Source organism: Ailuropoda melanoleuca, chromosome 11 (genome assembly GCF_002007445.2).
Source record: "Ailuropoda melanoleuca isolate Jingjing chromosome 11, ASM200744v2, whole genome shotgun sequence".
Lineage (NCBI taxonomy): Eukaryota > Metazoa > Chordata > Mammalia > Carnivora > Ursidae > Ailuropoda > Ailuropoda melanoleuca.
The window spans coordinates 109614526-109641142 of record NC_048228.1 but is presented as its reverse complement, the minus strand read 5'-3'; the positions used below and the strand labels follow the sequence as shown (position 1 = coordinate 109641142).

General features: G+C 62.1%; 2 protein-coding genes across 3 annotated transcripts; one reads left to right on the top strand and one right to left on the bottom strand.

Annotated features, from left to right (window-relative positions):
* Nucleotides 1-842: 842 nt before the first annotated feature.
* On the bottom strand, nt 843-7222 carry TMEM129 (transmembrane protein 129, E3 ubiquitin ligase). Of its 2 annotated transcripts, none has more exons than XM_034672230.1 (5): nt 6865-7222; nt 5730-6247; nt 3336-3810; nt 2493-2652; nt 843-2378 (listed from the first exon to the last, which is right to left on the bottom strand). In XM_034672230.1, exons 2-5 carry the CDS (start codon nt 5932-5934, stop codon nt 2130-2132), a joined length of 1089 nt encoding a protein of 362 aa, XP_034528121.1. In that variant the 5' UTR covers nt 5935-6247; nt 6865-7222; the 3' UTR covers nt 843-2129. The 2 variants fall into 2 exon arrangements, with proteins under 2 accessions (XP_034528121.1, XP_011229599.1); XM_011231297.3 differs by having other exon boundaries at nt 6870-7222.
* Nucleotides 6453-18224, top strand: TACC3 (transforming acidic coiled-coil containing protein 3). The gene is made up of 16 exons (XM_034672229.1): nt 6453-6609; nt 8432-8594; nt 8740-8882; nt 9729-10676; nt 11469-11544; nt 11738-11873; nt 13549-13601; nt 13932-14035; nt 14385-14472; nt 14613-14717; nt 15446-15522; nt 15601-15644; nt 16206-16366; nt 17395-17501; nt 17617-17737; nt 18015-18224. Exons 2-16 carry the CDS (start codon nt 8433-8435, stop codon nt 18078-18080), a joined length of 2391 nt encoding a protein of 796 aa, XP_034528120.1. The 5' UTR covers nt 6453-6609; nt 8432; the 3' UTR covers nt 18081-18224.
* Nucleotides 18225-26617: the final 8393 nt, after the last annotated feature.

The following is a 26617-nucleotide window of genomic DNA, read 5'->3' as shown; positions in this document are numbered from 1 at the left end:
CCCGCCCCCGGAGCTCCCGCGCGCGCCGCGGCGGGCGAGACCATCGGGCCCACGCCGGCGGGGGAGCCCAGGCGGCTGCGCGCGCTCCACAGACGGCCCGTGCCCGGGCGGGGAGACGCGAGGCCGCAGCCCCGACGCTGCCTTTTGGCAGTCGGCGGATCGACGCCGTGTGGCCGAACGAGGAGCAGCCCGAGGAAAGGTTGCCCCCCGCCGCAGCATGGGGACGACCGGTGCTGCCGCGCCTCCCCGGGCAGGGCCGGGGGGGGGGGTGCTTTGGCGGGAGATTCGGACGCGTGCGCGACGCAGGCGCTCGGAGGGGCCAAGACCCGGAGTGGACGCGCCTCTCATTGGTCGGCCCCGCGGGGGCGGCCTCTGCGCAGGCGGGAAACGGGAACCCGGAGGGGGAAGCCGCCGGACTGCGTCGGGCTGCGTCGCCGGCTGAGCCGACAGCGCTCGGGCCTGCGGGGTGCTGCCAGTCTCAGTCGGTTCCCCGCGCCCCGCAGAACTCAGTTCCGCCGCCTACAGCTCCTGATCCCTGCCCGCACTCCGCGAACCCTCCACGCCCTTCCGACCTGTGCGCCGTGAGGACGGGCGTGGAGGCCCCGACCGGAACCCACGGCCTTAGGCCGCCACCCCTTCCCCAGAACCCAGCCCCACTCCCGCAGGAGCCCCGGGAAAGGGCGTCTTAAGACCTCTGTCGTGCAGCTGGGAAAACAGGCTACGACTCCTGCAGCGCCTGCCTCCCTCCTTTTAGACAGCAATGGGCACAGTGCTGCTACTTCCCAGGCGACTTCTCCCCTTTACCAGTTCGAAGATCAGGAAAAACAAAATATTCCAGTATGTACTTCAGACTAACATTTTATTAAATACCGTATCGCTCAGCTACAATAAATTTATCTTTATAAAACTTTCTTTTGTAGTAAAAATAACCCGACCCAGTCCTTCGAAAGCACCTGAAACCCTGGGCTTGCCCTCCACTCTGATGGCCTTCATTTGCGGGGTACCCTGGCGGCCCACGAAGCTGAGCCACCTCAGGTCCCAAATTCCTGGGCTTCACTGTGGCCTTGGGCAGGTCAAACCGACTGGGTCCATCACCCCTGCTTCAAACAGCAGGTTTAGGGGGCTTAGGGCTACAAATACAAGGGTCCCCTCTAGCAACCACATCAGTCAGAGCTGGGCCGGATGGCCTGGCTGCTACTGCCCTCCTAGATGTGCCACCAGGAGTTGGGAAGAGGCCCATCACTTTCTGATCCAGGCAGACCCTACAGAGCTGTGGCCAGCCCTGTGCCGTGTCCCAACAAGCCTGTCTGCATGTAGGATGTCGCTGTGTCTTCAGCTCAATAACCCCTCTGGGTGGGAGTCAGGCTTGGCCTTTCTCGGGACTGTCGGGGCAGCAGTAGGCACGGAGGTGCATGCCTTGCAGGAGATAGACAACCTCCACAAGCACGCAGCTAAAGAATAGGAGTTGAGAGAAGCCAGCCCCCAACAGGAAGTCCAGGATCTCCCAGGGGCAGGTAGCAGGTAGGTGCCAACCCACCCAGGAAGCCCCAGGCAGTGCTCTCACCCTGGAGTGGCACCCCAGTCTCTCTGCACCACCAGACTTTCCCCCAGACCCTCAGAGCAGCCTGGTGGGGTACAAACGGGACACAATAGCAGAGGGCCTGCAGCCAGCTTGGAGACAGGAGCCTGGAGGACTGACTGCAACCAGTTTAGATAAACCTGGGTCTGGCGCGTAACTGAAAGGCAGGTGTGCTACATAAAATTAAGGCAAGTGGTTCAGGGTAGGGCCATGGGGGCAGACCCCTGGTCTCCAGAGGACAGCTCAGGCAGTCTCAGAATGCTCTGGAAATGGCCCCACGCCACACCGTATTCCAAGTCCAGCACCTGCCCCCACCTGGAGAAACAAGCAAAGCAAGCAAAGGCACTGAAACCCCACTCCACTGCCACTGCTGCAGAAGAAAACTTCCCTTTTAAACCAAACCCTCATCTTCGTCATGCTGGGGAAAGAGCCCCTGACTGACAACACAAATGAGGGCCTGGAGCCCTGGCTGCTCCTCACGGTGGCTGTGGGGTCCCTCGTAGGGCTCGCTGGGACCCCCAAGGCCACTCCCTTGCTCCAGCCAGCAGGCTCAGCACACCGCACACACATCCAGGATGCAGAAACGTGCACGGCAGGTGGGGCAGGGCACGCGGCTGGCGAGCCAGGTGTCAGGGCGCTGCGGGTCCTGGCGGCTGGCAAACCACTTGCCCATGCAGGTGAGACACCACATGGGGCGACAGTAGCACTGCTGGCACTCGCCCTCAGCTGCCTCTTGGCAGGTCTTCACCAGCTTCACACTGGCACGTGTCTGCATGCAACCAATGCATGCCTCCAGCTCCTGTGGGCAGGCCAAGAGGATCATAGGAAGCCTGGCCAGACAGCCCTGTGCCCTCCCCCCTGCACCCAGGGAGCCTGACCTGTGGGAACCCACCTGCCCCCACCCAGCCCTCACCTGGCTGCTGGGGACCGAGTAGGTTGGGTTGACCTCCACCAGAGAAGCAAATGTCTCCAGGAACAGGTCGCCCAGGCTCTGATGGATGACCACGTTGGCCGCACTGCGGATGGGTGCGCGGAGTTTCTCACACAGCTCACCATACTCCGTGGAGTTCAGCCTGCACAAGGTGGGGGCTGCTGGGCTGGGGCCACTGAACCAAGGCCCCTCTGCAGGGCAGGGCCATCATTCCTGGTGAGGAGGCCAAGGTGCCTCTAGGGTGACAGGGCACCCAACCACACAGAACATGGGAACCCAGGCACAGCCCAGTCACCTGATGAACACCAGCCAGCAAAGATAGCCCTGAGGCCAGAGGCCACAGAACCAGCACTGGCCACCTGCCCCCAAGGGATGCAGGGAAGGGCAAAGAGAGTGGGGGGATTGCAGCTGAGACACAGAATGCCTGGTTTTCAACAAGTTCAGGCACAAAGGGGGGTCACAGGAGAGGAACAATGGACTGTCAGCAGCCTGAATGGAATGGGAAGACCTTAGCGTGGTCACCAAAGCCAAGGCAGCCACTAAGCCTTGGTCCTGTACCACCCCCCCCAAACATCCCTAACGTGCTCCCCGAAAAGAGCTGCAAAATGCGGCTCAGAGGAGAACATGGAGAAAGCAGAAGCAGAGGGTACCTATGGGGGTGGGAGGGGACAAGAGGCTTTGAGGGAGGGTTCCGCTGGAGGGGTGGCTAGAAGAGCCTGCTCCACTCATCATCACCTCCCAGAGGGGCCCAAGACAAGAACCTGGCTTCTGGCTGCCTCCAGCATGCCCCAGCCTCACTGTCACCCTGGCCACAAGTGCACCTACCGGATGTCGAAGGCCTGCACGCCAGGGCTGGCACTGGCCACGTGGATGGTAAGGAGCTGCACAGGCAGGCTGGAGTCTGGTGAGAGCTCGTGCTGCTGTGATTCTGTCACAGTCAGGTGCACATCCCGCTGCTGAGCCACATGCACACGGTACGTGGTCACCTTCATCACCCACGTGTCTGTCACGATCACACGAGCCCCTGGGGCCCCCGTGGCAAACTTATCGATCCGCCGGAACTCAGTGTTGACTGAGGAGGCCACAGCCCACCAGCCTGACTGCGGGAGGGCGTAGAGGGCCAGGGTGCGGGCCAGCGGGTGGTGGGCCCACTGATCACAGGACCAGTAGTAGATCAGGGTGCTGGCGATGGCGGGCAGAGTCACTGCCAGCAGGAGGAAGAGCTGCCAGGCCTCCGGGGCCTGGCCGAGGGAGTAGAGCTGCTTTTCTGAAGCTGCAAAGCACATGCCCACGTAGTAGCCTAGAAGGATGGGGAGCGCCTCAGCAGAAATCGGGGCTGCCCGGCCACTGTTCTCCCCATAGTGCCCACCAAGGGCTGCCCCAGTCAGCTCTCAGGGCCAGGCCATGGTACCCCAGGGCAGGTGCGCCTTACCTGCCTTGACGGCTGGCCCAGCTCAACCCTCACCCACGACAGTAATACAATAAGTAAGAAAAAGACGTTTTCAATTCACTACTTAAGTTTTATACGAGGAATACATGATTACGGAAATAGGAAAACCTAAAAACGCAAAAACAAATACAAGGATCTGGTGTCACCCAAAGCAGAGCTACACACTGGCCCTCCAGGGGCGGGGTCTTAGCCTCCCAATGCCATCCCCTCTGAGGAGGCAAATCAGAGTGTGGCCCAACCCAGAGTTCAGATTTGTGTGCCAAACAGTAAGCAAAGAACACCACAACTCCAGGATCCCTCCTGGCCAGATCAGGGCCAATGTGCACGTCCAAAGGACTCAAGTAGATAACGAAGTAGATAATGGATACCTCCATAAGCACGTTTAAGGCTGCAAAATAATAGTAAACACTTGCTGTTGATCAAGTTACTACGTTTAAGGTAACTTATCATGCAGCAGTAGATAACATGCATACAAAGTTTCAAAGCTTTTCAAAACAAGTTCAATAGGAAGAGAAAGACCCCAGAACTGATCACAGGCCAAGTTCTTCCACCTCCATGTCACTGAGCTCCCTAAGTTCTGGTTTCTCTGTCCATTTGTAGCATGGTGACGGCCCAGCCGCTCGCGGGCTTATAGGAAGGGTGTGGCTAAAGGGACTCCAGAAAGCTGTGGGGACCCTTAGTTCCCAGGGCAGAAACCCAACCCATGACCCTCTTGGGAGCCCAAATTCTGAGCCGCACTTTCCTCATCTGAGGAATCATTTAATTGGCATCCCTGCCTCACAGGAGTGCTGAGGCCTCAAGCTGAGAAAGCCACATAGTTACCCCAACCACAGGCAAAGAGACCACTTGACCAAGGAGACCACCAGACTGCCACCAAGGCCCTGTGTCCACCTTAGCATGGGCGGGAAGCCCTCCTGCCCGTGCCTGGCCTCAGCCCAGCCCCTCCACACCTGGCCCAAGATGCTGCGCCTGCTGAAAGCTGGAAACTCCTGAGTCCATGAGCCACAGACCGGGTGCCCAGCAGCCACCTGCCCTTCCAGACCTGCTTCTGCTCTGTATCCTCCAGAGAACCCACATACACACATCTAGTACCCCGCTTTCCAGCCAGTCCCCTGTCCAACCAGCCGACAAACCAGCCTCTCAGAGGCCAGAGAGCACCTGGGTCTCCGCCCAGGCCAACCCCTGGGCCACCTGTGAGTATCCTGCGCCTGCCACACAAACACGCCCCCCCAACTTCTGCATCTGTAATACCCCCATAGGGTTACCCATCTCTGCCTCCTTTCCCACACCCACCTTCCAAAGCCTGGGACAAGGCCACCTGCTCTCCTAGGTCCTTCCACCTTCCTGTTAGAATCAGTTAACTCATGCCCCTCTCCCGGGAACCGCCCGCACGAAATGACTCACGACCTGCCCCAGCTGGGCGAAGCATCACCCCCTTTGGCTGCCCCCCAATATTCTAAGCCTTCATTTCTGCCACCTGAAAACGGCCACCTGCCGCCAGCACCTTCCTCTCCGCTCTCGGGAGCCGCGGACGCGAGAGACCCGACTCAGAGCGCACGGGCTGTTGGTCCACAGCCGCGGCTCTCGGGGTCAGCGACTCTCCTGAGCTCGCAGCGACCGGGGGTCCGCGCGCCCTCCCCAGACTCTTCTCCACCTCTGGGGTCCCGGAACTCGGCCGCGAGCCCGAGGGGCCACTTCCGCCCACCAAGGAGGACACAGGCCGGTGCCCCGTCCCGAGGACCCTCTGGGGGAGGGTCCGGCCTGCTCACCGAGCGGCAACAGCGAGTGGCACAGCAGCGTGGCAGACGTGCGGCGCAGGTGGTAGGGTACAAAGGCGGCGTCCTCGCTGCCCAGCCAGCCCGACAGCAGGTTCTGCACCGTGAGCCCGGCCGAGTGGAACTCGGTGGGTGTGAACACGAAGCACACGGCGAACACCAGGTAGGCCAGCGTGAAGGTGACCTCCGGGCTGTCCATCGCGCTGCCGCCGCCGCCAGGAAGCCGTCCGGGAGAGGCCCGCAGCCCCCGACGGAAAACAGACGCGAGAATTCCGAGCCAGTGGGCGACGGCAGGTGGGCGCCAGGCGGTCGCGGGGAGCTCTGGGAGATGGTGTCTCCGCCCGCGGGGCCTTCTGGGAGATGGGGTCCCGTCGGCAGGCCGGCGTAGGGCGCGCTGGGAGACGTCACATCGACGCAGGGCACCCTGGGAAACGGAGTTGCCGCGCCCCGCACACAGCTAGAAGCGGTGAAACCGCCACAGTCCCCGCGAGGGTTCGGCTCCATCTCGCGACCTGTATTGGGGGCGGCGCTGCAGCTGGTCCCATTTTACAACTGGGAAAACTGAGACCCGGGCCAATGGCTCTTCGGCCCTGGCCTTTCCGCGTAGCCCAGTCGCGTCCGCCGCAGGGCCCTCCCCTCCGCAGGCTCGGGGGGACGGGGATTCCAACGGCTTCCGGTGCCCAGCCCGCCCCTCCCCCCGGAAGCGGAGCCGCCGGCGACCGGGAGGCGTGGCCGCGGCGCCCCGTGCGTCCCGCCCCCGGCCGCGCGCTGATTGGCCGCGCGCGCCAACCGTCGGTATTTGAATCGGCAGCGGGCGGACGGGCTCCCGGACTCGGCGCCTCCCGCTCCCTCGGCTTCGCGTGGCCGCCGGCAGGTAGGCGGTGGCGATGGCGGCGGCAGGGTCCCGGGCTCGGGGCTCCATCTCCACCTCCTCCCCCAGCCACCGGGCCCCGCGCCCCGGCTCCCGACCCCCGCGGCAGCTGGGCGGCGCCCGCCCCTCACGGGCCCTCCTCCCTCCCCCGCTTCTCCCGAGGCTTCGGGGTGCACCGTCCGCACAGCGCCCCTGCTCCCTGGGGCCCACCCCGCCGCCCCTCCAGCCGGTGGGCGGAGACAGCCGGGGGGCTCCTACCTTACCGGTTCCTCCTCGGTCTCCTTTGTCGGCCTCCAGGAGGTCGGTGTGTCAGGGTCCCTCGCGGCCCGGTCCGCTGGCCTCCCGTCGCCGTCCCCTTGTGACCTCGTCCAGCCTCAGACACCACCTGTATCCGCGCCTTGCAAGGGTGCACCTCCCACCTTTAAGGCCACCGGCTCGCCCCCGCCCCCCTTGGGCCCGATCCCCAGCCCCTCCGGGCTCTGCGGCGCCGCGCCTCCCTCCCCTCGGGGCAGCTTCTCTCCGCTTTCTCCACGCCCCACCTGCGAGCGGTCGCCGACCCAGCTGCACCAGCCCTCCCGGTCCTGCTGATTCTCCCCAGCTGCTCGGCGCAGCTCCGCCCCGTTCCCCCCCACCCCCGGACCTGGACCTCCGTCTGGCCTGGGAGTGTCTGCTTGGGAGCCTTCTCCCCATTGTCAGTGGAAGCCCGACCTGACAGACACTGCCACAGCTGTTCTCCCACCTTCCTCAGGCCAGGGACTGCCAGAAAGGTGTCCTCCAGGCCCCCCTCCTCATGTATCCCACAGCCATGCCACCCCCTTCCTGTTTTACCCAGCTGTTCACGTCAAAAATCTAAAAGTCACGCTTCCGTTTCTCTCCCCCTTCCAGATGCCTTGTGGGCCCGCTGGCCAAGCCAGGGCTGCTCACTCCACCCCTGGCTGGCTGCAGGACCGTCTGACTCCCCACTTCCCTCCTGCCCTTCCTTGGCCTCCACACACGGCCCCACCCCCCTACCTTCCAGGGCATCTTGTTACCCAGACTTGCCTCTCTCCAGGGCGTCCTTGCTCCCTCTGCCCCCGCCCCCCCCCGGGCCTTGCTCTTCAAGCTGCAGCCTCCAGCACCGCACCACCAGCAAATATCTGTGATGTCCCCATGGACAGGCCCTCTGGCGACTCCTGGGTTGGGAATGGCACGCTGGTGACCGTCATGAGGACCTTGGGAAGGGGGAGTGGGGACTGTTCTAGAACCTGCTGGGTCTCAGTGGAGGTCGCTGGTGTCTGTTTCTAGACGCGACACCTCAGTGTAGAAGCCCAGCCCCCCCGAGTAGTTGTGCATCTCGCTGCTTGCCGCCCTGTGCGGCTCTTCCTCTGGGCCTGGGCCCTCAGTGCCCCTGCGTGCTCCCCGTCTCCCGGCCTGTGACGGAAGAGCAAGCCGCAGCACCTTTCTCTTTTTCTTGTTCTCGGCTAACTTGGCAGCCTCCTCCAGCTGCGCCGTGACCTCGGCACCTTCAGCAGAGGCCTGAGGGGAGACCTGGGCTTTCTTACAGGCCAGCACCCTTGTCTCCTGACCTTTACCCACTAAGTTCAAATTGTTTTGAACCTGATTCTTTTTCCTTGTCCTGTGGGCTAAAGGCCCTTATGGCTCTTTGTCTGGGAGGTGGCAGCTCCCCTGAAACAGGATGAGGACTGCCTGGCAGAGAAGGTGCTGCCTGAGATGTGACCCACCTGTGCAGGAAGGGGACATCTGCCCTGTGAGGCCAGCCCCTTGCCCTGGCCGTTCATCCAGTCTGCACAGTCCTCATACTGATGCAGACTGTCTGCTTTTCCAGAATGAGTCTGCAGATCTACAATGATGAAAACGTCACCGGTGACAAAAGTGCAGAAAACTGTGAGTTCCTGTTTTCACCACCGGAACTTACCGGAAGACTATCTGTTCTTCGTCTGTCACAGAAAGAAAATGTGCCACCCAAGAGTGTACTCAAAGCTATGAAAGTAAGCACACCGTGTAAATCTACCGTGTGTCACGCATTAGGTCACCCTGGGACTTGGTTACCCGGGGACTTGCGGAAGTGGGCAGGGCGCTGCCACCATAGTGGTTGAAGACTTGAATTCTTGAACAGGTCTCCTCCCCCAACAGGTGACTTTTCAGACTCCTCTGCGGGACCCCCAGACGCACCGGATAGTAAGTCCTAGCATGAGCAGCAAGCTCGAGGCTCCTTTTGCTCTGGAGGACACTGTTGGCTTAGAAAACTCTCCTCAAAACCGGACCCAGAAAGAGAAGTAAGTGTTGCTGCTTGATGTACTGCCATCCGTGACCTCTCCGGCAGACACGGCAGGAAAATTCTCTTTTGTCGTTAGTCAGATCTGGTCAAGCTCCTCCTGGTTCCACTCTGAGCTCCTGCAGTGTGTTGCCGGCATGCTCACATCAGAAGCCACTTGTTAGTAGAAAAGCAGATAATGAGATGGTAGAATAAGTTTGTTTTTCTGTTTAAGACTTTTATTTATTTGTAAAGAGAGCACGAGTGGGGAGGGGCAGAGGGAGAAAGAGAATCTCACTCTCACGACCCTGAGTCAGACGCCCAACTGACTGAGCGACCTAGGTGCCCCGAAAAAGTTTAAGTTTTACGTCCTACTCCTTTACTGTGCATTTGCTGACACATTGGCCTGGCTGTTGTTTCTCTAGTTTCATGAAATGTCTGAGCACATCTCCGGGGAAGGTCGCTCTGTGATTATTTCTCTGTTCATACCCATTGGGGTCTCCTCTCTGTTTGCAAGTCAGCCTGGAGTGTTCCCAAGGGCTGTCAATCTTGCCTTTGTCCTCAGTGAAGACCTTGAGCCTCCTGTGCCCTGACTGTGGAGCTGGTGGTCCCCAGCTGAGAGGGAAACAGGCAGGAGAGAAAGCCTCGACCGTGGTAACTTGTCACGTTTCTGCTCTCAGAAGCCTGCGTGACCGAGTTGGCCCACCGGCTTCGATTTATGAGGATGTACTTGTGAAAGTTGATCCTAACAAGAGGGTTCACTGAACGTTCTTTTTTGTGTGTTTTTAGCTAATCTTTTCTCGCAGGTTAAGTTCTCATTAAAAAGCTAACAAGTTCCTTCGTGTTAACTAAGTTTGTTTCTAAAAAGCCAACAGTTCACCAAGGAAGTTGACACCAAAATGACCAATGGAATTCTCCAGAAACCAACGGTGGCCAATGCCAGCCCCCCTCCAGCAGATGTGAGACCAGCCTCTGAAGATAGGCAGCATTCCAGTGGGCCCACCTCAGCTCACCTGGCCAGCCTGGATCCCTCAATCTCTCCCCAGATGCCAGAAAGTCTTGAAAATCAAGTGGCTTCTCTAGGACAAACATCTGTGAGCCCCGAGCAAGCCTTGGAGGAAAGTGTTCATTCTTATTTCTTAGAGAAAAGTGTTACCTCCACCTCGGAAATCCTAGAAGACCCTTCCCAGACGGCTCCCCAAGACCGAACAGAAGACCCTCCCAGAGCCGTCAGAGAAAGCTCGAACCAGGTCCCTGCTTCCTCAGCCAGGGCTACTTTGCCCCCTGGTACTCACCCCATAGGAGCACATGGAGAAGGGCCCCTCGCAGACCTGCCTGGCGAGGCCCTGGCTGGCCCTGAAGACCCCTCTGGTCCTGGGAACACCATCCTGGTCAGCCCTCTGAAGGCTGGAGGGGTCATGTCCCCAAGTCCTCAGAAGGAAGAAGCTGATGGCCAGAGGGCCACCTCTTGGAGCAGCGAGCCCATAGGGCTAGAATTTGATTTCTCTGACAAGGCCACCAGCAAGATATTGCCCCCACCAGGGGAACTGGGGAAGAGATCCGGCCTTAAACCTCCCTCTAGGATGTCAGAGGCAAGGCAGGAAAAGGTCCCCGAGGAGGCAGATGAGGGACCGGTTCCCCTTCCCCGGGGGTCTTACAACCTGGACTGGAACCAGCTGGATGACCCAAACTTTAACCCATTTGAAGGTGGAGGAGAGGCCCAGTCCCCAGAATGGCCCCAGAGCGGGCCAGCCGGGCCTGTGGCCAAGGAGCCATATGCTGGTCCCAAGGCCTCAGGGCACTTGTGTCGGAGCCCGTGAGTACTTGGTGGTGGCGGCGGGGTAGCTGCTCAGCACATGCATGCTGGAGGACCCCAGGCCAGAGAAGGGCCCTTGGGGCACACACGGGCTGCGGGAGGCAGCTGCCGGTCCTGGATCCCAAGACTGAGGAGGGAGCTCCCTGGCACTGCAGGTGGCTATTGAGAAGTGGTGGAGGAGAGCACACGCAGTGCCCTGTCCCAGCCCCTCCACGGGGCGGGGGCTGTACTTGTGCTTGCTAAGAGCACAGCGTATAAAAAGCCTGGAAATTGAGGAAGATCTCTAGCAAATTTTGTCTGCAATTCCAAAGCCAGCGGAGCAGCTCTCAGCACTTGCTGTGGTGCTCTCTGGGGATGGCTGCTTCGTGGCCACCATGTGCTGGGTCTTTCGAGAAGCTTAGCCAGAGCCCAGACACCCGGCACTTGTATGGGCAGCTTTCTGGTGGGATGTGTGGGGGCTGCCCCTCAGCACACGTGCACACTGATGGTCCCATAGGCCACCTCCCCACTACTGGCCTGGCCCAGCACCCAGTGACCCTCCCTCCAGCATGTTTGCCAGCATCCTGGTAAAATAGGACAAATGAACCCTTGGGGTTTGCTCTCTGAGCTGAAACCACCTGTGAGCTCCCTGCCGAGTCCCCCTGGGAAGCTCGTGATTCTTGGGCAGTTGAGGTGGGTCGGGACGGCTCTGCTGGGGACTCCAGCACAGCCCCTGACCTTCTGGGCGAGCGTTCACAGGGCAGGAGAATGCTCAGTGCCAGGGTGCAGGCCCTGCTGATCCTGTCTCTTCAGGCAGGTGCCTTCAGCCTCCACGGATGACACGCCTGTGGGGCAGACCGCTGCCAGGACCCCGAGCACAGCAGGCGAGGTATGGACGCGAGCTCACCCCATTCTGGCGTCCTGCATGCACACGGGCAGAGGGTGGCCAGTGGAGACCGGGCGGGACACGGCGCGGCACCCCAGCTCCCCCCACCCCATCTTGACAAGACTGGGTGAGGCACAGGTCCCACACAGGACCTTCAACCTCACAAGATGCCCAGACTGAGCTGCCCTTCTTCCAGGAGGAAGCTGCGGACCGTGCAGTTCTGTCCGCTCCTGCAAGTGGCCTGGGCGGAGAGCCAGCGCGCCCCACTCCTCCACGGGGCCCAGAGCCTGCCTCAGAGCCAGAGGAGGAACACTTCCGAGACCCAGCTGAGGGTACGTTGTCCCTGGGTCACTTGTCTGTCCCCGCTGGCAGGTTGCTGTCCTGTGAGTCCCCGTGTTCAGCGGCGTCTTTCGGGAGACTGTTCAACAGGCAGCTTTGTTCCCTGACATGAAGCGGCACACACACAGGCTTCTGGACACTTCCAGAATGTACCTCTGATGTAAAGGGTTTCTAGGACCGGAAATCAGACGCAGGAAAGCGGCTCTGTGCAAACACACAGGCTGCAGGGACCTTGTTGATTGGTGGAAAAATCCTGTTGGAATGGCGAGTCCAGGTGGAGAACACGCAGCTCTGACCTTCAACACGTGGGGGGGGGGGGTTGTCCGGACTCTGAGGGGCTTTCAGGGAGACTCTAGGGTGGAATTGCCTTAAGAGAGAGAAGGCAATTTGACAGGGTCTGGATCTCGCTTACTTAATCCACAGGCAGAGAGGAGACTGGGAACGGACCACAGGGTTGGTGGCGGGATGATCCCAGGGACCCCGGAGTCACGTGGGGGTCTCGGGTCTGGTTTCTCTCACTGAACGTCAGGTTTTCAAGGGTCCTCCACCTTGCAGTGCGTGTCGCCGCTTCGTTCCTTTCCCGGCCGAGTAGCGAGCGCGCCACCATGCAGATGGACCACAACTGGTGTATCCGTTCACCAGTTGATGGGTGTCTGGGTTTGCTCACTAAGACTGCCACGAACATTCATGTGCATGTGTCTGTGTGGACGTGAGTGTTCGTTTGTCTTGGGCATAAGCCTAGAAGGGGGAATTCCGGGTCGCGCGGTAACTCTGGGTGACACTGAGGAACCGCCAGCTTGCTCTCCAAAGCGGCTGCACCACGTCACGATCCCACGATCCCACGGCAGCTGTGTTTGAGGCTCCCACTCTCTCCACGGCCTAGCAGCCCCCTGGGGGCCTCTGTGACTTCGAATCCAGCCTCCCTCTGGGGGGGGGGGGCACCCCCTCCGTGGATTTTGATCTGCGTCTCCCTGGTGACAAGAGTCCTTTCATGTGCCTTTCACACCTGCAGAATGTCTGCTCGGGTTCTTTGTCCTGCTGTTTGATTCTCATTGCCCTTTTATTGCTGAGTTGTAGGGGTTTCCAGTCTATCCTTAGGTAAGGATTTCTTACGTGGAAGGAATCGTCTCCGGGCTTTCTCTCTCCCGGTGGTGTCTTTTGAAGCACGGGTGTCAACCGTGAAGTTCTTTCTTGTGTTTTTTGTGAGTTTGGTGTGAAGTCTAAGAAATTCTTGTCAAATGCGATACCGCAAGGATTTTCCGTTACATTTTCTAAAACCTTAATAGCTCTTACGTTTGGGTTTTTGATGCATTTTCAGCTAATTTTTGTATATGATGTGAGCCACCTTTAGGTCTTTTTAAGTAAACTTTATATTGTCTGGAATTCAAGGACTGTCTAGAGTCGTTTTGAAGAGTTGCTCTTAGCCCGGCGATCTGTTCCCTTAGGACACTTTTGGTTGTCGTGCCTGGAGAGCTGCTGCTCCGCTCCCAGCAGCACACAGGAGAGCACCACAAGGTGACCTGGCCCCTGGTGTCATTAGTGTGAGGCTAAAACCCCTGCTTTAAGGTACAGAATTGTTGGCCCCGCCTGAGTGCCACGGGGCCGGAAGCAGGGGTCTGCCGTCCACCGCATGCGGGTCAACGACAGTGCGGACGCTCTCCCTCTCAGTTCTAGGCACAGGAGCCGAGGTGGATTATCTGGAGCAGTTCGGGAGTTCCTCGGTGAGTACCTGCGCCATCATGGCAGTCTTTTTCAAAGTACGCTTCTCCAAGGGGGGCTCATTCTAGAACAGCCCCAAGCCAGCATCCCACCTCCAAAATCATGATGGTCCTACTCACGCACCAGTGGTGTCTGTGCTGTGACGGGCATCTGGGGCTCCCAGGGCCCCTTCCCCAGCCACACCTGTGGCCTTGCGGTTCCCATCTTGAGCTCCCATGCAGAGGGGAGCTGGAGAGCACGCTGCTCTGTGCTGGGGTCTCCCCGGGCCCAGCCTTCAGAGCCATCGCCCGTTGGGGAGGACGGTGAACCAGCTGACTCACCCACCCCTTCAGTTTAAGGAGTCAGCCCTAAGGAAGCAGTCCTTGTACCTCAAGTTTGACCCGCTCCTGAAGGACAGCCCTCAGAGACCGCTGCCTGTGGCTCTGCAGACCCGCAGGTATGCCTCCCCTCTGGTTGTGGAGCTCAGGGCAGGTGGGCAGGTGGGCAGGCTGGCAGTGGCCATCGACTAGAGATTTCTAGACTAAATGGGGACATTCATGACTCCGCCTTGGAAAAGTAGACTTCAGTGGAGCTCTCTGGAGCCTTTCAGGTACAGGAGTGACTGTGGGTCAGATCCGGCCCTTGCCTGTCCTTCTAAGGAAGGCTTTGTGGGCACACGTGGCTGGGTGGCGGCTTGTGCCACAGTGACAGAGCCACAAGGCGGAGTTGAGCAGCTATAACAGAGACTGTTCTCCTCTGGCCTTTGGGGGAAATGGGTGCATTTACCTTCTGTTTTGTGGTCTCAGTGCACAGGACATGGCCAAGCCTTCCTCAGGAAGCCTGCCAGAGGCGAAGCTAGTGGAACTTGACTTCCTAGGAGCCCCAGACACTCCCGTAAGTGTTCCTCCCCTTGTTTGGTTATGGGCCTGACTTCATGCTGGGGGGTGCAGAGCCACTCCTTGGCACGGGGGCCGGGGGGGGCTCACTGTGCTGCACTGGGAGTGCCTGGTCTCTGAGGGCTTATCACCCCACAGGTGCTGGACCCCTGTCCCTGTGTCTTTGGGCCTGGGGCTCCACCACTGCCTGTGGGGTCCATCGTGGACGTGCTGCAGTATAGCCAGAAGGACATGGACACAGCGGTGAGGACGGGGTGCGGAGAGGTTGGGTTCCCAGCATGGCGCAGAGCCCACGGCTGCTGGGGTACCTGGCTCTGAGTGCCAGCTTTCCTCGTGTGGCTGCAGGGAGAATGTAGACTTCCACTTACTGCTTTCCTAGCCCAGTGTTTTCCAGCCAGCATCTCACAGAGAAGCTGCTTGCGCACTGAGAGGCTCGGGCATCCTCCACGGGCACTGCTGTGGCCACGCCAGGGGTCATAAAGCAGGAACACCATCCCCTGGGCAGTGTTTGGCCCAGCCCCTCTTGGGAGGCCTGTGCGCTGGACCCGGGCTGCCTCTACCGGCTGCTAAGTCCTGCCTTGGTCTCAGTGCCCCATGGCCACCTGTCCTGCTCAGAGCTGGCCCAGGAGCTCACGTAGTCAGGCCCCTCCCTCCTCCTCTGCGGGCCGCTCTCCCCACCTTGCCTACGGCAGGACGTTCCCCCATCCACCTGCATGCAGATGTGGTTCCTGGGGCCGACGGGCCCCCTGGTGCGTGCCTGTCCACCAAGGGGAACCCATAGCATCTGACAGATGACGCCCCAGGTGGCCACGTGCTCTCCTTGGGCACCCGCTGGCCCCACCACCGCCGGGGAGGCACAGGTCCTTGGCCTGACCGGGGCTCCTCACGGCCATTCCCCCGACTCGCACATTGCCCCAGAGACCCTGGGCGTGAGGGGCATCCAGCGTCTGCGTGCCGTGTGGTTTGTGCAGGTGGAGGCCGTACGTGAGGAGAACACGTCGCTGCGGAGCAGGTGTGAGGCGCTCCACGCCAAGAACCTGGAAATGGGGTAAGGCCTGCGGCGTGCTCCGGGCAACTCGGGTTTGCCTGCCGCAGGTGGTCACGGGCACCTCCATTCTCCCCACAGGAAGATAATGGACGGGTTTGAGGGGATCGTGTACCAGGCGATGGGTGAGTGCTGGCGGCCACAGGCTTCTCTGTGGTGGAGCAGCCGAGGCCGGTGAGGGAGCATCTGCCAGTCGGGGCCTGCTGGTGCCGTGGGGCTGATGCTTGTTGGCCCCAGAATTGGCCAGACCCTGGGTGGGCATCCGGGGACCCTCCCCTGGTCACTGTATCCAGGGTCTGGCCCCCCGCACCCCCAGGGGTCTACACGTCCAGTGTGGCCTCTGGGTGTTGGTGCTGGCCATGTCAGGCAGGGCTCGGAGTGAGTACCAGTCCTCACCCTGTGGGCAAAGCCTCAAGCTCCCGGAGGCCCCTGGCCTGTGGACCGGGCCTGGTGTCCCTGTGGGGCCCTAGGTTCCTGTCCCCCCACCTGGGGCTGGCTCTGGGGCCCCAGGCTCTGTTCTGGAAGATCACATTGGACGGGGGCCCCATCGCCCGGCCCTTAGCAGGACCCCGGCGGGGCTGCCTCCTCTCCTCCATCGCTGCACATCTCCTGCCTCCCGGGTGCTGTCGTCTGGGAGGCCAGCATGCAGGATGCTCTGATCCCAAGTGCTGCTTTCTCTTCTCAAGAGGAGGCCCAGAAACAGAAGGAACTTGCAAAAGCGGAGATCCAGAAGGTTCTGAAGGAAAAAGACCAACTGACTGCAGATCTGAGCTCCATGGAAAAGTCTTTCTCTGACCTCTTCAAGCGGTTTGAGAAACAGAAGGAGGTGATCGAGGGCTATCGCATGGTAGGTGGTGCTGAGCGGGCCAATGCCTGTCCTCCCGCACGGGGTCCTCGGGGGTTGTGGTCAGCCACGGAGCCAGCCTGCGCCATGTCCTCACCTTGGTGAGGGCCGGAAGCTGCTCGCTCGCCAGTAAGATAACCCAAGTGGCACCTGGCTGCGCCTTCCCCTCGCCGCCGGGGTCGGGGGAGGTTACTGTTTGTCCAGGGATGTGAGCAGAGGGGCCGTGGGCCCCAGACAGGAGACGGAGCCACGGCAGGCCAAGCAGGTGCCTAGGTTTGCAGTGGGCGTCGAGCTAGTGGCTGCCTTCTGGAGGAGGGCCTGGGCCACTCAGACCTCAGGGCTGCCTGGCGTGGGTGGGTGCATTCTGGGCACGCGGCCAGGCAGGGCTCCCCATGCAGCCGACTCTTTGTTCCTCTGCAAGGGGAGTAGCCCGAAAGAGCTGGTCCCCTCCCAGAGGGCATTGGGAGGCACACACGTGGCACCCAGCGACCACGCACACAATTGCTGAGACGAGCTTGGGTGGGGGCAGGGGGCCTAGAAGGTGCCACCTGATGTGTGGAAGACGGAAGTAAAGGGCAAAGCTGAAAGGTGGGACCTGTTGCTGTGAGGGGCAAGGGCTCAAGGGGCTTCAGCCTCCAGCCTTCCCCCTGCCCACGCCCCTCCCTACACCCCTGCTTCTCCGCTGTCAGCTTTGTCAGGGCCTGAAGCCAGATGCAGGACTCTGCTGCTAGGCTGTGCCTGCACGGCCCTCGGTTAGACAGCACGGTCGTGTGACCACGGACGCTCTCCCGAGGTCAACCACGCCTGCCAGAGGCCTGGGGGCCGCAGCAGCCGTGAGGGGCCAGAGGGGGGGGGGTGGGTGCCGAGGCCTGCAGCTGTGTCCATGTGGCCTTCGTCACTGGAGCTGCTGTTCTGTTAACATCCCGGAGACCGCTAGTGATAGACCCATCCACACCTGACGGAAAAGCCAGGCCTGGTGGGCTCCGACAGTGGCGTACTGCTAGCGGTTCACGTCTGCTCATTCTTCAAAGAATGAAGAATCGCTGAAGAAGTGTGTGGGGGAGTACATAGCGAGGATTGAGAAGGAAGGCCAGCGGTACCAGGCCCTGAAGGCCCACGCGGAGGAGAAGCTCCAGCTGTGAGTGCGGGTGGGAGGGCCCCCGCGCTCCTGGGAACGGGGGAGCAACGTCTAGCAAGCCTGGGGAGGGAGATGCCCCAGTCCCTGACCTCTCTGCCCTGTCCTGTGTCCCCAGGGCCAGCGAGGAGATCGCCCAGGTGCGCAGCAAGGCCCAAGCGGAGGCCTTGGCCTTCCAGGCCAGCCTGAGGAAGGAACAGATGCGCATCCATTCGCTGGAGAAGACAGTCGAGCAAAAGGTGGGCGCACAGGACCCCCGGCGCCTGGGGGGAGGGGAGGAGCTGCCCTGTAGCAGGTGATGTCGGACAGTACCTTGTAGGAGGGCCCGTGGCCTGCTCCCAGGCTGCCACTTCTGAGAATTGCACGATACCTGGGGATTCGGGGCCCCCGGCCGGCTCAGTCGGAAGAGCAGGAGACTCTTTGATCTCAGGGTTGTGAGTTCAAGCCCCACGTGGAATGTAGAGATGACTTAAAAATAAAATATTCAGAAAAACAGATTTGACTTTTCTCTTTCAGACTAAGGAAAATGAGGAACTGACCCGAATCTGTGATGATCTCATCTCCAAGATGGAGAAGATCTGACACAAAGGCCCCCCGTCCCTTCTGTGTGTCTGTGTGTCTGTCTGTGGAAGGTTTCGTGTTCTTTCTCCTCTCTTGACCTCTTGTTTTTAAACTAGACTCCTTTAAAAAGAAAAGTAAATAAAGTTTCCCTTTGGTTCGAGTGTTCAGGCTGCTCTGGTTGTGACTGCAGTGCGGGTTTCTGGCTTCAGCCAGAGGCTGACCTGGCCACTGCTGCTGTGACCCGTGCACCTCGTGGTCGCCCAGGGGGCGCCAGCCCTGCCTTCGCACGGCCACGCGGTCCCCGGCTGGGGGGGTTGGCCTGTGTCCCTTGGCGGGTCTGTGGTCCCCGCGTGGCCGCGGTGAACGAATACCTACGGTGGTATCGAACCATCCTTGGGGATGGGGTGGGCCTCACGTGATCCGCTGGCAGCGGGGTTCCCCAGCCGGACCCCACAGCCGCCTGGGCCGAGTCTGAGACGGAGCTCCTCGAAGCGGTCTGATGCCTGCACCGAGTGTCTCTCCGCGGCAGCCTGACCAGAGCGGGCGTCTGTGACCCGGGACAGAGGTGCAGCGTCTCCGCAGTCGGGGCTCTCACAGCGGGTGCTGTCGGCGACCCTTCAGTGGCTGTTGGGAACACAGCCGGAGGAGGGGCCTGCCATACACACTTGCTGGACCCTCGGACCTGCCGAGCTCGGTCCTTCCCTCCATCTGCTCACTGACCGCATGGTACTGGGGGGGTGGGCCAGGAGGGGGCACTTGCAGGGCAAAGGTGAACCTCTGGGACAGCTGTTTTCTGAACCAGGCAGAAGCGAGGCCCACAGGGACACCAAGGGACTCCGGGCCCTGGACACTGGTCTCCAAGGCTCTGATACAAGCCCTGGAGGCTTGTCCTCACAGTGTGACCCCTAGGTCCATCCAGGCGACATGGGACTTCTTAGTGCCTGACGCAGTTGGTCCGGGCAGGCTGAGGCCCCACACTTGGAGCCCGTTCCCAGGTGATGTCTGTGGCGCTGCCAGGCTCAGAACTCACTGTCCTCGGGCAGCAGGCAAAGGGCACAGGCGAGGAAAAAAGCACCTGGACAGGGGGAAGGAGAGGCTGGCGTCCAGGCTGAAGGAGAAATGGCCAGCAAAAGGGAGCGGGGGGACCCAGCACAGAACCCCAAGCCAAGGCCTGCCCAGTTAGGAGACCTCTGAGCACCCCAATGCCGCCACACTCAGCTGGGACCCAAGCTGGCAACTGTCCTCAGGACAGACCTGGGGGTGGGCGGCAGTGCCCTACCAGCTACCACCAGAGGGCGCTGCCAGCCATGGGCCTTGGCACAGGGCGCAGAGTGGGAGGTGACTGTGGGACCAGCCAACAGGGCATCCAGGACTCCATACGTGGAGGACATGTCTATTCTCAGAGCATTTGAAGGAATGTGACTGGTACCGGGACAAGGGCCAGGCTGGGAACAGGAACCGAGGAGCCACCCAGGCTCCAGCCCTCCAGCCTTCCCCCTGCTGCCCTCATGACCCTCCTGTCCCCTGTCCCACAGTGTCTCCCATCCCGGGGGCACCTCCTATCGGGCCTCTTCTCTAGATGGCCACCAGGGCGTTCCTGTGCTCTTGCCCCTCTCCCAGGCCCAGCTGTGGAGCCCAAGCCCCGGGCAGGGTCTCCAGGATGCTGCCCTCCAGCCATCAGCTCTCTGCTCTAAAGCCACTTCGAGGGGCCTCCTGGACACCCCCAAACCAGGTGTGTCTGGGGGCCCTGGCATTCAGGAACTGCCCTCGCTAGCCCTGCCCGGGCCCCCTGGAAACAAGGCCTACACAGAAGTGTCCCTCCCACGCAGAGGCCACCCCTCGCTGCTCCCTGGAAGGCAGGCGTGACCGCCCGCACTGACCCACAGCCTGCTCTGCTCCTGAGGCCTGTGATCTCTCGGTGCCGCTGGCCCCGCCCCCTCCGTGGCCCCATTCTCCTGCGTGAGGCCCAGGTTAGGGGCACTTGGCCCCTAGAAGGTACCTCCCTAAGTGCAGGCCTGGCTGTCCCGGGTTGGAGTGTCATCCGCTGCACCAGGCCCTGGGCACCTGCCGGCAGAGGGTGCTGGCAAGGAGCACGGCACCACCCATGCCTGCCCAGCCCCAGGTCCTGTCCCTCGGAAGCAGGGCTCTGGGTCCCTGTTGCCATGCTGACCCCTTCCCCAGAATGACTCGGGCTCTTACTCTCGCCATACGGTCCCCTCCCCCACCCTACCCCAAACCTTCCTTCACTGGCACCCCATCTACTGCCCCCACCCCACCCCTCCCCTGCACAGGAATCCCCATCACTCTCTCGGACAGGTGCTCCACAGCTCACCCCCACCCAGAGGAGCTTCAAGAGCCAAAGGTCACTGGCAGGGAAGAGGCCGGCAGGGCGCAGGGGACGGGGATGGCAGGGGAACCGGGGCCCGAGCAGACAGGGCCGGGCAGACCTGCAGCCTTCAAGTTCTCCAGCTGCTGGGGCTCAGAGCTGCTGCTCACCCGTGGCCTCATCCGTGGCCTCACCCGTGGCCTCACCCACCCACAGGCCCATCCGGCCGAGGGGGCAGTTGCCGTGAGGCTGCGGGGCTCCCGCTTCTCTTTGCAGTCTGGGCTGCTCTGAAGGGTCTGCAGTGGCAACCTTCTCACCCGGCTCAGCTGTCTGCCCGCCGCCAGGGCCTGGTCCCCCGCGGGGGCCTTCCGAGCCAGGCCAGGAGTCTGTCCAGAGAAGGCCACTTGGGGCAGCTGGCCGTGCTGAGGACACAGGCCGCGGGGCAGCATCCTGGGCCAGGAACCTCTCTTCAGGACAAAGGGGCCTTGTGCGGCTGAATGGGTGTTTATACTGGAGCCTGAGTTAACTCGGGGCTACAAGGCTGGGCAGGCCTGGCACTGGGCTTCCCCGGGTAAACATGGCCAAGGCAGGCACGCAGCGGTGGGGCTGAACTTCCGCACCCCCGCATTCCCTGCATGGGATACCAGCAGCGCCCTGGGGCCTCCTGCCAGGATGGGGGCATGGGGACACAGGGGCTGTCCTGGGGCACTGCCTGCAAGGCCCACTGCTGAGCAGGAGAGAAGTGGTATCAGCTGGGCAGCAGCCGTGGCCACACGGGTCTCGCGGACGGGGCATCCAGGACTGCTTCCCACACACAGGACAGCCCCACCTTCCTAGGGCACAGGAGCGGAGGGCCCCCCCAAGCCTGCAGAGATTCCCTCTCTTACAAATGGATTGTTTGCGCCCCCCAAACTTCTCCGTGGAAGCCCTAACCCCCGGCGGGATGGCATCCGGAGGGGGACCTCAGACAGGGGAAGAGGAGAGGGAGGTCACGAGGGTGGGGCCCCGAGATGGGATCTGTGTCCTCACAGAAGAGGAGGGGCCGGGAGAGGTCGCTGGCCTCGGAGCAAGAACACCGCGAGAAGGTGGCCGTCTGCAGGCTGCCACCGCGATCTCAGACTTCCAGCCTCCAGAACCGTGAGAAATAACGGTCTGTCGTTGAAGGCCCGGTCCGTGGGTTTTGTGATGGCGGCCAAGTGACTGAGACACTCACCGTGACTGGGACTGCCCAGCCCAAGGCCCACCCACCACCCCACATGTCCTCCCTGGAGCTGCGGCCATCCACACCCCACTGAGAGGGTCCCTGGCCAGGGGCTGCCAGTCATGTGAGGGAGAAGCAGGAGGGGGGTGCAGGGGGACCGGCCACCCTAGGTACCCCCCACCCGCAGGTCACTGAAGTTCTCTCCAGCCATGCCCCCCCACTCCCAACATGTGCTGCCTCCACTCATAGCTTCCCCTAGCCCAGGCTGAACCCCAAACTGTCCTTGGTGCCTCGGAAGGGAAGGAGGATTTCCGCATGGCCAAGCGGGTGCCCGAAAGGTCTTTCTGGGGCTGACCACCCCATCTGTGCCACTCTGCCCTCTGGGAAGACCAGACAGCGTTTATGCTGCGTGTGGCCTGGACGTGCACACCCAGCTCCCTCATTGGCCCCTCAGGCTCCTGTCACCTGCGCCCTGGCGGGGTGGAGGCCAGCAAGCCACCACACCACTTGAGAACAGGAGCAGTCTGGGGAACAGACGGCCGCCACCACGGCCAGTGGGGCTGCCTGAGGCCCGAGAGGGGGTCCTGACTCACGGAGGCTGTCTTTGGGGCCCTGCTGGGGTGTGGGGTGTCTCCGTGAGATGTAAAGCATGCCCATAGGGGGCTGCACGTGTGGGGACAGCCCCACGCACCCTGGCCCTGGTTCCTAGAGGCCCCTCTTCCCAAGACCCCAGACCCCAGGAGCCCAGTGCTGCCCTCACCCTCTCTGACCAAGGCTGTTAAGGCTACGAGGGAGCCATTGGGCCTGGCGGCCTGAAGGGGGTGCTATTGGGCTAGACTGAGCCTCCTCCAGCTGAGCAGTGACCGTGTCCAGTGGTCTGGCCCAGCCTCCACGATGGGTCTCCTTGGACCCCCACCCTGGGGCATCAGGGGCCCACCCCTACGCCTACCTTCTGCCCTGTAGACCCCCATGTGCCAACCTACCCCACAAACTCTGGAGGGCGGGCCCAGCCACTGTAAGGGTGCTAGGTGAGGCACGCCTGGCCCAGAGCAGGTAGGCGGCCAGCCCGTCATCCGCTGAGGGTCTGGGCAAGCCTGAGATGGCACTGCCAGCAGAGGCCTATGGCAGGGCCCTGCCCCTTCCCTCCCTGGCCCAGTCCCCGTCCAGCAGTGTTCCGGGGGGCAGAAGGGGGGTGCACCCTGGCCCCGTGCACCACCAGCCAGGCCCCAGGACACAGGGTGTGCTGGGCTCATGGCCCCCACCTCAATAATACGTTAGGAGTGGGCCGGACTCAGAGAAACACCCCCTGCCCCCAGCCTGGCCCTGAGCTCCAGGCTGCACAGGTCACAGGTGTCCGTAGACTGGCCACATGAATGGATGAGCGTGTGGACACTAAGAGCCCCCCACCCTTGCTCCAGGACAGGGCATGAGTTGAGGGTACTATGCCTCCTGCAGACAGTGGGTGGGAAGACAGGATGCTTGAACGAGTGAGTGGGCATGTGAGGGAGGGATGGATGACAGAAGGGCTGTGCCCAGCATGTTGGGGGCCAATTTCCCAGAGGCGGTGACCTCTGACCTTACTGCTCTGGCCTGTGTCCCCCTCCCGGTCCGCTTGCTGCCTGTCCCCCCACACTCCCCACAGGCACACAACGGGCGCACCCTGGGCTGAGGTCCTAGGGACTCAGGTGTACGCTCTGCGGGGGCAGAGATGGGGCAGGAAGGGCTGTGAGCAAGGGCTCTCATGCTTCTCTTGACCAGGCAACCTGTGACACGCTCAGCTTCCCCACCAAGGGGGCTCTGAGCTGGGCTGAAGAGGGGTTGGCGCCTGTGCGACTCTGGCCTAGGCCTGCTGTCCACCCACTGACTGTGCACTCATGGGAGGGGACCGGGCCTGCCTCGGGGGCTGTTCTGGTGGGGCCCACTGTGTGGGCAGCGTCCTGGGGGGCCTGTGGGATGGCGTTGGGGTCTGTTCCTGCCCACGGCGGGAGAGAACTGGGGTTACAGCGAGCCCAAGGGGTCCTGCCAGAGGGCAGCATTTTCCTGGCGTGCCCAGCTGGCAGGGCGATCAGTGGGTAGGGCCTGGGGAGGAGCCAAGGACAGGGCCTGGGGCTGAACCACGAGCGTCCGTGGGCAGGCAGTGTCTCGGGCCCTGTGATGTGCAGGGGAGCCTGACAGGCCACAGGGCTTCTGCCTGGGGTGTCCCCTGACCTCAGGACTGCCCAGAGCCCATCCTCCCTGCCCCTCACACCCTGGCTCAGAGCCAGCTGCTGAGGCCATATCTGGCCCCCTCGGGGGCCCGTGGCTGCAAGTCCTGATGGCAGGGCTGACCAGAAGGCGGTGGCTGGTGCTGGGGGTGGGGGTGCAGGGGCCGGCAGCTGTGGGCAGACCCCTATCAGCCCCCAAGAGGAGGAGGGGCCTCAGACCCTAAGATACTGTGCTCACACACCATCCACACACGTAACAAACATGTGCAGGGGCTTCTCTGTTCCAACCACGGCTCCCGGCCTTGGGGGTCCAGTCCCAGCCCTGACGGAGCCCACCTTCTGGCAGAGGGTGGGGTGAGGGGCAGAGAGTGCAGGAATAAGGAAGCAGACTCAGAATGAGCCGGGAGGTGGCAGTGCTGTGGGCAAGGGGGCAGAGAGCTGGGGAGTGAGAGGCAGAGTAGACCTGGGAGTGGGGGGGTGTCCCAGGCACCCCTCCAGCCAGTAAGCTCCAACTGTGGCTTCACGGCCTCCCCTGCCCCACCCCCTACACAGCATGGATGCTAAGCCACTCCCATTAAGCTTCCTGGGCTGGGGTACACACTCCCCTCCCATGCCAGCCAAAAACTCCAGGGACCCAGAGCAGCAGGGAGCACCGGGGGGAGGGGGGGACCGGGGAGGGCTGGCCCCTGAACACTGTCAAGACCTCACATCCCCACGACGTGCAGGCAGCCCCCATCCCCGGCCACTCACCAGTGGGCAGGTGGGTGGGGCAGCATCTGTCCTGGGAGGCCAAAGATTCCGCTGGCCTAGCTCTGTCCCCTGCTCTTGGGAACCCAGGCGGGGCCCTCGCCCTCCCTGGGCTACACAGAGGCTGTGGACCAGCGACCCTCAGGCTCTCTGAACTTGGAAGGTGGCCTCCCGCCAGGGTCCAGACCCATCCCCCTCAGATGGGCTGGGGCTGGTGGGTGTCACCCAGTACCAGGCCACGCTGCCAAAGCCGCCTGGACACTGGGCAGGTCCGGGGTGGGGGCCCCTCTTGCACAAGCACTACGCTGGGGAGGCCTCGAGCAATCAGAAACACATGGCCAGGCCAGCCCAGTGTCCCCACGTCCCTGCGTCCAGGCCTCGGGCCGCTCACCCACAGAGCAGAGCCAGGGCGGGATTCACCAGGCCTTCCTGCCCCCACTGGCCCGTCTGCACCAGGACATGCCCTCCGGGCTCAGTCCCTCCCCGCCCCCCAGCTCAGTGTGCATGCCTCCTTAGCTCTGAGGCTCATGCCTCCACACCTGGCCTTGTCCACGGAAGGTGGGCCCGCCAAGCTGTAGGCCAGGGTTGCTCCCAGGTGAGTGGTCCTTCCACCCCAGTAGCCTGGGTCTCCGGGCTTTCAAGGGTCCCCGTGAGCATCCAGTCCTGGAGGTGGCAGCACACTGCCGGGGGGCAGGCTCTGGGGCTCCTGTCACTGTGGAGGACAGCAAAGGGAGCCGACCCTACAGCCTGCCTCCGGAGCAGTGGGCTTGACATCCAGGCCCTGGTCACTCCATGCTGCTGACAAGGCCCAGGTCTCGGGACCCTGCCATGCTGCTCGCCATTTCTCTCCATGGGGTATAGCACTCTGGGCCAGCCCACCGTTGAGGGGCTTCCTGGAGGAGGAGGCTCCTGAGCTGGGCTCTGGACAGGGAGTGGGCATTGCCAGCAGAGGGCCACTCTCCAAGAAGAGGCTTAATGCTGGTCAGTGCCTGACACACCCAGCCTCTCACCTGCCTAGGGGTTACTGTGTCCCCTGGGGAGGCCCCACCCAGCCCCAGGGCCACCTGGGCCAGGCAGGCACGGGCTAGATCTGTGCCCGCCCTGACGTGCCCACCGTGCTGCCGCCTCCCTCCGGGAGCGCGCCCTACACGCCAGGTGCCGGCTCGCCTGCCAGGAGCATGATCTCACTTCTCTCCCCCTCGGCAGGGCGGGCCGCGGCGGTACCCCACCCCACAGGCGACGTGACTTGCCGAGGTCCCACAGCCATCTGGGCCACTCCCCACCCTGCCCTGACCATCGGCTTCCTGGAATAGCCCAGGGGTTCCCGAGCCTCTGTGTCCTCCCATGGACGGTGACAACCCAGGGCAGGGGCCCTGACAGCAGAGGACAGGCGGACAGCTGGCAGGCATTGTGGACAGGAGCACCAGAGAAGGCAGGGACAGAACACCAGCTGGGCCAGGGCTCGGGACCCCGGGCTCAGGAACCCCAGGGCTGGGCCTTGTCTGGTCGGGATCCCTGGAGGGGAGGGCGGGCAAGCATGGTTGTTGGTGACATGTTTCCTTTCTCCATTTCTCCTGGGCTCCTCCCGCCAAGCAGGAAGTGCTGGGGCTCTCCCGCGGGCCACTGGCCAGGTCTTCTTGACGCTTCTGGGAACCCCCTCCCCACATGCTCAGAAAGCAGGAATGTGCCCCAGCCCTGAGCCCAGGCTTGTCTGGCCCAGGGTGCCCCACCGGGCCCAGCCTGACATGCCCCTTCCTCCTGCCAGGGACAGCTGGGCAAGGCCAGCTTCCTGGAGAAGGTGCCCTGGGCCTGGCTGGACACCAGCCCAGGGGGAGGCTAGTAGGCAAGGACTCTGGACAGGGACTTAGCTCGGGCAAAGGAGGAAATAGAGGGAGACAGAGACCAGGGCACAGGGTTCTGGGGCCTCAGGCTGAGGCTTTTCTCTCTAGCGGTCACCTTTCTCATGGCCAGGCTCTGAACCTCATCTTCACACTAGGGGCCCCAGATTCCAAGACCCGGGCCCCTGGCCTGCACCTGCAGGAGGAGACAGGACAGTAAGCAGTGAGGCCACACCATTCTG